The sequence below is a fragment of the Megalobrama amblycephala genome, linkage group LG22 (genome assembly GCF_018812025.1).
Source record: "Megalobrama amblycephala isolate DHTTF-2021 linkage group LG22, ASM1881202v1, whole genome shotgun sequence".
NCBI lineage: Eukaryota > Metazoa > Chordata > Actinopteri > Cypriniformes > Xenocyprididae > Megalobrama > Megalobrama amblycephala.
The window spans coordinates 20,564,460-20,577,395 of NC_063065.1; the positions used below are offsets into that span (position 1 = coordinate 20,564,460).

The 12,936-nt window shown below is 35.1% G+C and overlaps 1 protein-coding gene across 2 annotated transcripts in view; it reads left to right on the plus strand.

Annotated features, from left to right (window-relative positions):
* stau2 (staufen double-stranded RNA binding protein 2) overlaps positions 1 to 7,427 on the plus strand; it is a 181,068-nt gene extending 173,641 nt beyond the window's left edge. For both annotated transcript variants that reach the window (XM_048175528.1, XM_048175529.1), the window contains exon 15: positions 6,224 to 7,427. In XM_048175528.1, coding sequence (XP_048031485.1) covers positions 6,224 to 6,317 — 94 coding nt within the window. In that variant the 3' untranslated portion in view covers positions 6,318 to 7,427. The remainder of the gene's footprint in view (positions 1 to 6,223) is intronic.
* The last annotated feature ends 5,509 nt before the right edge of the window (positions 7,428 to 12,936 follow it).

Genomic DNA, 12,936 nt, shown 5'->3' on the forward strand with positions numbered 1-12,936 from the left:
ACGCGGTACTGCTCACAGTTTGTGAAATTACGTCTCGCAGAAAGTTTTAAAATGGCTGATTTGCTCTGATAATCTGTTTGGGTTCAATCTACATGCTATAGTGCATAAATGATCAGTACTTACGGTACTATAGAAAAACAAGTACCGTCTGGATTTTAAAATGTTGATACCGGCTTGGTACCGAAGTATCAGTTCTCATGACATCCCTAGTTCAGATATATGGCAAAGACCAACAGATGAGAAATCAAAACCTGACCGCTTCTGCTAGAAATCTTATAATGGGCCATGGTTGGATCTTCTATCAAGACAATGATCCAAAACAAGCATCAAAACCAACACAAAAATGTGTCACTGAGCACAAAATGAAGCTTCTACCATGGCCGTCCCAGTTCCTTGACCTGAACACTATTGAAAATGAGTGGAATGAACTGAAGAGAAGCACCACCAATATGGAGCTGGGAATCTGAAGGATCTGGAGAGATTCTGTATGGAGGAATGGTCTGTTATCTCTTGTCAGGTGTTCTCCAAACTCATCAGGCATTATAGAAGAAGACTCAGAGCTGTTATCTTGGGAAAAGGATAATTTTCTCCCACTTTTAATTGTTTTACTTCAGTGAAAGGTTAGAAATTTGTGATCATTTTTCTGAATGAAAGATCAAAACGATAAACAATGCAGATTTATTTTCACAGCAGCCTTTGCTCATATTTAACAAGGGTGCCAATATTAGTGGTGGGCATATCGTTATCATGAAATAAAATTACTCATATCGTGATTTAAGATTTTGGTCATATCGCCCACCCCTATTAGCAAGTTACATTTCTGTTGGAAGGTATGAGCCCTTCAAGATGTCTCCCAACTTCCTGTTTCAGTAGGAAACATGTCAACACAGAAAAGAGAACCACTCATCAACCCATTTTATGTGGCATTTATCACACACACACACACAAACACACAGAGAGTATAGTAAATATCAGTGGCAGGTGGAGCTCCTTTCTGATTTGAGCTGCAGAGACGGACATGATTTGTCCTTTAAATGTCAACGTCTGAAACCTGGCAGCTCATTTCACTTAATCACTAAAAGGATTATAGACACGCATACTGGCTGAGCTTATCACTTTCACAGAGTGCTTGAAGCACACGCACACAATATGCATTTTCCTTCAGTGGTATTGCCCACTTCCCCAATCCGTCCACCCGCAGTGGAAACCCTCACGCCACTCTACTCCATCTCTTTGCATGATCTTTATCCTGCTGTAATCAGAGGGATTGCTGTGGGAAAAAGGAATCTTTGTCATATCCGTGATGAACAGGGCGCTGGAGAACGAAATATGAGAATGGAAATGATAGACACACCAGAACGGAAATCACACCAACCCGTTCAAGAATATTTTCATAGTAGGTGTGCCGTAGGAAAAGGTTAAAGAAATGTTTATTTACAGTGGCTTCAGCTTCTCAGTGCAGCCATGAGCTAGAACAGAACAAAGAGGAAAAATTACCCAGTTCAGCAGCCCATATAGACTCCGAAGTTTTCTAAGAAATTATATTTTATTCATATGTTATGCTACGTTCTTGTAAGTGGACACTGGAACATATAGGCAAAAACAATGTTTTTGTTTTTTTCATTCATTCACCAATAAACTTTTAGGTTTCAGAAGTTTTTTAAATCAAACTTTGTTTAAAGATGATTCTCAACTATGTTATGAAAGATAGAATGGAATTAATTGATATGCAAGTATGTGGGTAAAATGGCCATACATAGGTCTTCCCATTCAATGCAATGTATCTATACACTGTATATAATTTGCATATTAATGTGTTTTGGAGCAACATGTGATGAAAAAAGAAGTTTAGTAATGGGAGTAATAGTTGGCAACATTTTCATAATAACATCTGATATTTCATAGGAATATTGATGTATAATTTATTTCCCTGTTCACTTGTTGTGTCTCCTAAAATGCCTGATAAACATGATTTACATTGCTTTGTCCTCAACTGAGGACATGAATGAAATCAGTTCCCTATTTTGTAACAGGAAGTCATATTTTGATTAGAAACCCCATAACATTTTCCTGAGATGTTTATTTATAACAAACAATTCGAAAATTAGTCATTACAAAATATTTCCATAGTGCTAAATTTGATCATTCAGTCATTTTTAAAGACCGAGGAGAAGTTGTCTTGGTGAAACCTCCAAACATTTGGAATCTCTGAAAAGCCCTGAATGTGCTCTTTAAGGCAGGAAACGGCCGTCGGGCAGTTTTTCTTCGTCGGCCGACTAAGTTTTCTCAGTGTGTTCCACACCGTCGGCTGAATTTGGTCCTCGTCGGCCTTTTTTCGGCCAATTTGAAATGTTGAATCGAAATGTTGCCGCCTGCGTGATATGAAACGCCTTTCCGAAACAGCAGGCGGCAGTAGCTGAACAGCCAATCAGAATGATCAGATGGCCCGACGGACCGACGAGCTCCAACGCCGATTCAACATTTCAAATTGGCCGAAAAAAGGCCGACGAGGACAAACTTCAGCCAAAGTTGAAGAACTGACGTGCTGCTTGGCCGTCGGCTGTTTAGCGACGGTTTGGTGTGGCGGGGCAACTTTGGACACATACGCTGCCAACGTGAGCAAACCCCGCGGTCTACTTTCGTCGCCACTAGTTCGTCGGCGTCGGCTTGGTGTGTTCTGGCCTTTACAGGCCATCCAGACTTAAACCTGTGACATGTATGGTGTCAGAGGAATTCACTAAAATATAATGTCCTTGTATGAGGACAGAGGGACTCATTGAGGTCAGAATGAGAAGGGCTGATGGGAGGGAAATACTTCAGTAAGAATCATTAAGATTCATTCTACTGTACCTTTAATTTATGTTGAACACTAGTTTTTAATATTTTTGAAACTTTTATTTGATCAAAAATACAGTAAAATCTGTAATATTGTGAAATATTATTACAATACAAAATAATGCTTTTCTATTTTAATGTATGTAAAATGTAATTTATTTCTGTGGTGACAGCTGAATTTTCAGCATCATTACTCCACTCTTCAGTGTCACATGATCCTTCAGAAATCATTGTAATGTGCTTATTTGGTGCTTAAGTAACTGGTTTAGTGCTGCGTAATATTTTTGTTGAAACTATGATACGTTTTTTCCCCAGTATTCTTTAATGTGTATTTAAAATAGAAATCTTTTGTAACATTAAAAACGCCTTTACAGTCACTTTTGATTAATTTAATATTTGCTTGATGAATTACAGTTTGACCGGTAGTGTACTTTATTATAATAATATAATATTTATTTATTATTTTGTACTTCTTAATTGTTTATTCGTTTGCATTTATATTACAGATTTTATATATAATTCTGTATTTTGTATATTTTATTTAAATTTTATTATTTATTTACTGTTTTTAGTTTTTTGTATTATTATTATTATTAGTGCTGTCAAATCGATTAATCTCGAGTAATCGCATGTAACAAAAGTTTGTAAAATATATATACAAACTTCTTTGTTAGAGGTGATTAATCATGATTAATCGATTTGACAGCACTATTATTATCATCAGAGATGGAAACTTGAGTCTGTGACTTGGACTCGAGTCACACTTTTGGCATGGCATTCCAATTATGTTCTCTACCCCACTTCCCTATATGACAACACAAAACGCCACAATTTACTAGAATATTGACTATTTATTAGTAATTATTAAGCACATATTAATGCCTTATTCTACATGACCTTATTCTAGATTCTTAATCCTACCCAATACCTAAGCTTAACAATTAACTATATTTATAAGGAGTAAATTAGGAGTTTGAGGAAAAAGTCATAGTTAATCGTTTATATATGTGTTCCCTATACTGAAGTCAGTGTTACCAAAATAATGTAATGTAATGCTGATGTTAAAAAGCAAAGTAGTTTCTTAAATTTGATAATTAATCTGCTATGTCATATTTATGACAGGTTTATGTTGTCTTGGTAATGTCAAGTTGTCATAACAATGACATCACAAACAATGTCATTTTGCATTAAAAATGACATAATTGAGCGAATGACACTTAATGACTGTTGTCATAAACATGCATAAAACCTCCTTCATATTCATGACGTGTCATGTCATGATTATGAAAGTGTCATGTCAGTCTTTTGCACACACCTTCAAGTAAAGTGTTACCAATTTGACAAAGTAGCTCTGTTAAATGAACTGTTATGAGTAATCAGAAATTTCTTTTTCTTTTGAGTTCACAACACTGACATATTTTAAGTAAACTGAACTGTTATATTGTTTTGAGTTGTATGAACTCATTTCTTTTAATTTAGACTAACTTAAGTTTACCTGAAACTGGCCTGGGATTTCTATTTCCTAGCATGCTTTGCCCATGGCACTCGAAAGGGAGAGTAAATGCTAAGATTAAGTGTTATATAATGTTTTTTTTTTTTTTTTTTTTTTTTTTACAAAATTAATGGATAAGGGAGATTTAGTAGTGATTCATGTTTTGTTATGTTAATTTAGAAGAGTTTCTGTTAATGTGGGTTTTGGGAGAGTTACCATCATGGTGACAAGTAGCGCACGTGCACTCTTAGCCCGGATTTTATATTTACTTAAAAATATAATTACAATATACTTAAAATATTTAAGTTTGGTTGCATTACTTATAAAATATAAGTATATTCTACTAATTTGTGGGTGTATTTGAATGTGTTAATAAATGTAAGTTAAATGCACTTAAATTATGAAGTTTTTCTCCTGACCACGCCTCCTACACACTGGTTTGCGGCAGGTAATGACGCCATTTTTTTATGGTGTGTGTGCATTCAAGGAGCAGTTGGAACATTTGTTTTGGCTGTTCTAAAGACATTTTTTCCAAACATTTACCTTTTTATAGTTTTTCACCAAAGGATAAAATCACAATTTTGAAGTTACCATCATTGAGGTCAGGATTTGTTTTAGATGAGCTCTTGATCCTTGACTTTTTAATATTAGATTTTGTTTGGGCAGTTTTAACTGCATTAAAACCAACCAGACAAGCAAAGTTAAAAGATGATCAGGTGGTGTTGATTATGTTTTCACATAATCATTATTTGATCTGAATCACTGAACTCATTTAGAGCCCAATCTCTGAGTTAGATTTACATTATTGATTACAGCAGCACTGTGATTCTACAGCGGAAGATCAACTTTTACAAAACAATTTTTTTTTTGTAAAAAAAGTTGTCCTTATCAAAAAAAAAAAAAAAAAAAAAAAATATATATATATATATATATATATATATATATATATATATATATATATATATATATTTATATATTTTAGGCACACACAGACATCAAGAATCAGTGTATGAATCTCAACAACGGTGACAAGCAACATATTCTGATAAACAGATCAACTCTGAACATTAGAAAACAAGCTACTAAAAAGTCACAGAAAAACAGCAAAATTTAAATAGTGAGAATAAAGAAAATTACTAAGACAATTCAGCTCATAATTTATTCATGCAGCAATGCATGATGGGAGGCATGGATGAATTTTGATTGGTGGCAAGTTAACTTGCTTAGTACATTGAACTTAAATATACTAGGTGTAATAACTACAAAGTAATTAATATTACAAAACGTTTTAAGTTAAATGAACTTGAATTATTAAGTTAACATTACTTAATTTTTTTAGGGCAACCAGTTTCCTCAATTTTTTTTAAGTAAATTCAACTTATCTGGGCTAACAGTGTGGCTTGGTTTGAGAGCAGGTTAATTACATGTTTTAAGTTGCTGTACTCATTCAGTAAGTGCTATACCATGCTACTGTTAACATGTTAGCAAATTAGCAAGTTGGCATTTTCTGAATTTTCTTATTAGGGTTTACAATGAAGTAAATAACTCATTTGATTTGGAATACCTCAAAATAAAAAAGTTAATCTAAATATATTATGTTACTTACTATCAAAGTGAGTTAGCTAACTCAGTACTTAAAGTTAGGAGCAATTAACATGCATGAGTACAACAAACTCAAAACTCTGTCTGTTTTGATATTTCAATACACTGTTAATTACAATAACAAATAGCTGAAAAAAATATTGCTAAAAAAAAGAACAAAGACTTGACTTGAGACTTGACTTGGACTGCAGGGACTTGTGAAAATTGCTTATTATTATTATTATTATTATCATCATCTAACAGCATCAGTGATTGATAATAATTAATCTTCATTTGCACCTGTTTGTTCTGCAGACAAGCTAAACGTCTGGCCGAGAGGACAGACAGCAAACCGACTAACTCAGGCACCACTGCTCAGGACTGCAAGGATTCAAAGGCCGTCGTCTAGGAGCTGATCCCACCCTTACGCCCCGTCGCCCCAAAAGCCCCCACGACCGCCGCTGCATCCTTCTACACGTGTCAACATGCAATATGGTGGATGTGTCCCATGAATACGAAATGACAAAAAAAATGCATTCTTTGAGTCTATGTGAAGACAACACTATCTTAACACAACATTTATTTACTCTAGAGTTAACTAAAAAGAGCAAGCAAGTGAACTTTAAAAAAAAAAAAATGATTAAAATGTAATGCATGGTAATGTTTGAAAATTAAGGGAAATTTCCCCATTTGATAGATGTTTGAATATTATTTTCACCTTGCCTCCAAGTGATATGGATTTAAACAGGCTTATGTCATGCCATTAGTATAAACAAAACATTATTGGGGAAAACAAAGTTGTGTATCTTAGTTGGGGGGTTATATTATTTTCCTTTTCTCTTTAATCTATGAATAATAATGCTTGAGTATTTAAGTATTAACCAATGCCAGTGCTGTGAAGTCGTAGTTGTTGTCTTCATATATAGTCACCCAGCTTACCGTGTATGCTGACATAAAGCATTCATCTATCTATATGGATGTATATGACTTGTAGAATATCATACGCAGAGGAAAAGAAAAACATATACTACGAGTGTAAACCAATGGATAAAACTGATGCGAGAATGTGAACGGCACAGGATCGCCGGCGATACAGCTGATCCATGGTGTCCGGTTGAACAAACTTGCCTCTTGCCTGCTATAATGTTCCTTGAACTTAGAATTTCGTTCAGGATTGTCGACAGAAACACGAGGCCCTGCAGAGTGACCCGTGCCTCTTTAGCGAAGTCCTGTTTGATTATTGTTCTCTTCTTCATTCAGTTTTGTCCAGCACATCTACACCTGTTGTGTGTTGTATTGACTCGATACATCAACTGAGTGCTTTTAAGGACTGCATTCTGGAGAAAAGAGAGGCTGTGATCAATAGACAGGCTGTCTTTTCAAAACGAAAGAGTCATAGAATTATCTGAAACTGGTAACTCACTGGAAGAGTGTTTTTCTCTCCCTGAAGATATACAGTGTAATAACAGATATGTCAGTTACTTAAAATGCAGTAAAATCACATCAGTTCATGTTGAAATCATTGGTGTCTGTTGTCTTCTTTTCCAACTGATTTATGCCTTGATGTTTCTAATAGTTTCTGCTGTGTGGTCCAAACGTGTGAGATCGCCTTTGATTTATAGACGCCTGTGTACGTAAAAGCAGGACAAACGGCTATCTAACAAATCTTGATAAGTTCCGAATGATCAGCAAAACAGTAGCTACACAACCGGATTCGTATTTTCCAGCCAACACATGGGTGTGAATTAAAAACCACAGGCGATTTGCTCAAGCATATGGCGTAGTGCTGTGTCATACCTAAAGGGACTTTAAGGCTTAGTAACACATGAACAATCATCCAGCGGTCTAAAAATAGATCCATTATATATGAGTCCATTCAATATCACCAAGGAAACAGTCATTAATTCATTAATAGTTAGATTCCTTTTGCCATATAAATCTAAGCTCATATAGTCTTCAGCAGATGGAATAACAAATCTAATAGCAAACGTGGTCACATTACTGAAATTTCAGCGCCATTTTGCAGGCAACAAATGTCAATAGTGTAGTGATGTATGAAAAACCCTTCACACAGAAATCACTTTCAAAACAAGCAGATTTTGGCCTCCAAAATGCGGCAAATCCGTGTGACCAACTTGAACCCAATGGGAAAATTCCCGATCGCATGGATTTCGCCTGCGAAAATTCACCAAATAGGAAATGTGACCGCACCTTACAGGGTTAGTTCACCCAAAAATGAAAATTCTGTCATCAATTACTCACCCTCATGTCGTTCCACACTAGTAAGACTTTCGTTCATCTTCGGAACACAAATTAAGATATTTTTGATAAAAAATATTCCATTGCCAGCAAGATAATTAACACTTCCAGATGCCTAGAAATCTACTAAAGACATATTTAAAACAGTTCATGTGACTACAGTGGTTCAACCTTAATCTTATGAAGAGACGAGAATACTTTTGTGCGCCAAAAAATCAAAATAACGACTTTATTCAACAATATCTAGTGATGGGCGATTTCAAAACACTGCTTCATGAAGCTTCGATGATTTACAAATCTTTTGTTTCGAATCAGTGGTTCGGAGTGTGTATCAAACTACCAAAGTCACGTGAACTATTGAAATTTCGAAACACTTATGATGTAACAAAGCCTCGTTTATTGAAATCACGTGATTTTGGCGCTCCAAACCACCGATTCGAAACAAAAGATTAGCAAACCATCGAAGCTTCATGAGATTTGCCCGTAACTAGATATTGTTGAATAAAGTTATTTTGTTTTTTGGCGAAAAAATTATTAAAAGATTAAGGTTGAACCACTGTAGTCACATGAACTGTTTTAAATATCCGAAGATGAACGAAGGTCTTACGGGTGTTGAACGACATGAGGGTGAGTAATTAATGACAGAATTTTCGGTAACACTTTACTTGAAGGGGTGTGCATAAGACTGACATGACACCTTCATAATCTTGACATGACACGTGTCATGAATATGAAGGAGGTTTTATGCATGTTTATGACAACTGTCATTAAATGTCATTCGCTCAATTATGTCATTTTTAATGCAAAGATGACATTGTTTGAGATGTCTTTGTTACGACAACTTGACATAAACCAATACATCATAACCTGTCAGTGTCTTTGTCATGACAACTTGACATTAGCAAAACATCATAAACATGACATAGCAGATTAATTATCAAACTTAAAAAACTACTTAGCTTTATGGGTTAACATTACATTACATTATTTTGGTAACACTTCAGTATAGGGAACACATATATAAACGATTAACTATGACTTTTCCCTCAATAAACTCTTAATTTACTGCTTATTATAGTTAATTGTTAGGTTTAGGTATTGGGTAGGATTAAGAATGTAGAATAAGATCATGCAGAATAAGGCATTAATATGTGCTTTATAAGTACTAATAAATAGCCAATATTTTAGCCATATGAATGCTAATAGTAATAAGCAACTAGTTAAAAGACTCTAAAATAAAGTGTTACCATTATTTTATAACAGTGTCATCTTCTTTTAAGAAATTTGAAATTGTCTATTATCTGACCTTCTGTTGGTGGAAACTTAAAAAAACAAAAAACAAAAACAAAAAAAACATGAAATGAAAAATAGTCATGACGCTGTTATAAAATTATTTGTCAGAGTATTGTCACTTAATGACATTTTAATGACAAGTTCAATTTGTACCACTGTACTTGAGCTCAAGATACATATTTATGACACTATTATAATGGCCTCATGACAGCCAATGTCAAAACCAACGACATGACAGTTTAATGTAATGTTAACCCATAAAGCTAAATGATGTCAAGTTGTCATGACAAAGACACTGACAGGTTATGATGTGTTGGTTTATGTCAAGTTGTCATAACTCGGACATCTCAAACAATGTCATCTTTGCATTAAAAATGACATAATTGAGCGAATGACACTTAATGACAGTTGTCATAAACATTCATAAAACCTCCTTCATATTCATAACACGTGTCATGTCATGATTATGAAGGTGTCATGTCAGTCTTATGCACACCCCTTCAAGTAAAGTGTTACCGAATTTTCATTTTTGGGTGAACTAACCCTTTAAGAGCCTTCCTCAGGGTATACAACAGACAATACATGAACATCTGCATATTGAGTCACTCATACAAAGAAAATTAGTCATAGGTGACGAGCTGCACTCAAGACGTCACACTAATTAATTAAAAGGTAATTGTTGAAATGAAACAATCACCCAATCAGAATACATCCTCATCAAATATAGCCAAAATGTTCGTGTATTGTCTGTTGTATACCCTGAGGAAGGCTCTTAAGCCGAAACGTTGGTATATTTTAGAAACTATTCAAAGTTCCCCTTCCCACAAGTGTTGCTGGATTCCATTTTGTACACCTTTTAATAGGTCACAGTCATTCACAAATGCATAGCAACAGCCACTGCAGATATCCAGTTCTTTGGGCAGCCAGTGGTCTTCAAATGTTGAAAAGCTCTGATCTTAAGGCAACACACGTCAGTAGCCTGCAGTGGAGGCGTTTGAGTCTGGTAATTGGCCTGACTGATGGTCCGTATGAGATTACTGAATACAAAGACATTGAAATATTGACACACCAAAACTCCCACAGCTACAGTAATTGTCAGATAGGATCAGTCTACTGATGCAGCTCCCCGCTAAGAAAATAATTAGCTAGAAATTCATAGCTTTGAAAAGAAGATGAAATGCTTCCCTTGCACATTACGGATTTATTTTCCCTTTCGCTCAGTAACATTAGCACTAATTTAGCAATAAAGGTCGATAACACTTAGTTCTGGTGGAAAAATCAATAAACTTTGTTTCCCCATAGCACAAAAGCCAGAGTTAACAGCTTTATATGGGTCAAACAGGACAGAGCAATTCTCATTGGCCATGATTGTTAGCTTTCCACAGCATAACATTTGAAGGACGACTTATTTAATTTCATCAACATTTATTCATTTAAGATAAAAAATAATCTTGCTGCATATGAGCCACAGTGCATATCAGGGATATTGACACTACAAGCAAGTCAATACATCAACCTTCATATTGAGTTCCTTCTTCCCCAAACGGAATGTGGTTTTTAAAGATTTGCTTCCACATTAATGGAGCTAGCGATGAAAACAAAACTAGAAAAAAAAAAAAAAGCAAAGCAAAGCAAAACTCGCTACCACAATGCTAGTGTTGTGTGTGTTGCTACATTTGCTAAGGTGTCCTGAGTAGTTTTTAGCACATCATTATTGTTTTGCTAAAGTGTACTCTAAATGTTTTTAACACATTTTTACACCCTGCTAATGTGTTTTTTTTTTTTTTGTAGCACGTTGCAATTCTTTTGCTAAGGTGTTGCGAGTTTAGCATATTGCTATGCATTTGCTAAGGTGTTCTTAGGAGTTGTGGGAGTTGCTAAACATTTGCTAAGGTGCTTAGAGTGTTTTTAACATCTTGCTATTTTGATAAGTGCTAAGGTGTTCTGAGCACCTTGTAGCACCTTGCTATAAATTTGCTAAGATGTTCTGAGTGTTCTTAACGCATTGCTAATGATTTTTTAGCTAAGGTGCTATGAGTGTTTTAGGAGGGTGATAAACATTTGCTAAGGGCCTCAGATTGTTTTTAACATGTTAAATATATGATAACAAGTGCTGTTTAGCGAGTAGCTATATACTTGCTAAGGTGTTCTGAGTGTTTTAACACCTTGCTATACATTCGCTAAGGGGTTCTAAGTGGTTTTAGCACATTGCTATTCTTTTGCTGTGGTGTTCTGAGTGTTTTTAACGCATTGCTAATGTTATTTAATTTAGCATGTTGCTATTCTTTTGCCAAGGTGTTCTGTTTTTAGGGAATTGCTAAACATTTTCTACGATTCTAAGTGTTTTTTGATTGTTGCTATACAATTTACTGAGTTAAGAGTGATGTTTAGCTTGTAGCTACATACTTTCTAAGGTGTTCTGATTGTTTTTAGCAAATTGCTATACATTTGCTAAGATGTATTTCATTAAAGGGTTAGTTCACCCAAAAATGAAAATTCTGTCATTAATTACTCACCCTCATGTCGTTTAACACCCCTAAGACCTTCATTCATCTTCGGAACACAAATTAAGGTATTTTTGATAAAATGCGATGGCTCAGTGAGGCCTCCATTGCCAGCAAGATAATTACCACTTTCAGATGCCCAGAAAGCTACTAAAGACGTATTTAAAACAATTCATGTGACTAAAGTGGTTCAACCTTAATGTTATGAAGCGACCAGAATACTTTTCAAAACACTGCTTCATGAAGCTTTGAAGCTTTACGAATCTTTTGTTTCAAATCAGTGGTTCGAAACGCATGAAAGTCATGTGATTTCAGTAAACGAGGCTTTGTTAGGTCAAACGAGGCTTCGTTAGGTCATAGATGGGGGCGTGACTCGTGACGCTCCAAACCACTGATTCGAAACAAAGATCTGTAAAGCTTCGAAGCTTCATGAAGCAGAGTTTTGAAATCGCCCATCATTAGATATTGTTGAATAAAGTCATTATTTTGTTTTTTTGGCGCACATAAAGTATTCTCGTCGCTTCATAACATTAAGGTTGAACCACTGTAGTCACATGAACTGTTTTTAATACATCTTAAGTAGCTTTCTGTGCATCTTGCTGTCAATGGAGGCCTCACTGAGCCAGCTATTTTATCAAAAATAGCTTAATTTGTGTTCCAAAGATGAACAAAGGTCATACGGGTGAGTAATAAATTACATAATTTTCATTTTTGGGTGAACTATCCCTTTAAGCTGAAATGTTTATATTTTTTAGAAACCATAAAAGTTACCCTTATCAGTGTTGCTGGATTCCCTTTTGTACTTTTTATATTGTCTGTTTCCAAGCACCTTGTGAGCTGGTAAAGTCGTGCCAGATCTAACCTTACTAGTATTTACCCATTATAAGGTGATCAGATTTCTGAAATGGAAACATTTCCTAGTTCAGTGGTCTTAATGTAATTGAAATCTCACTTGGTATTATCTAGGAATTG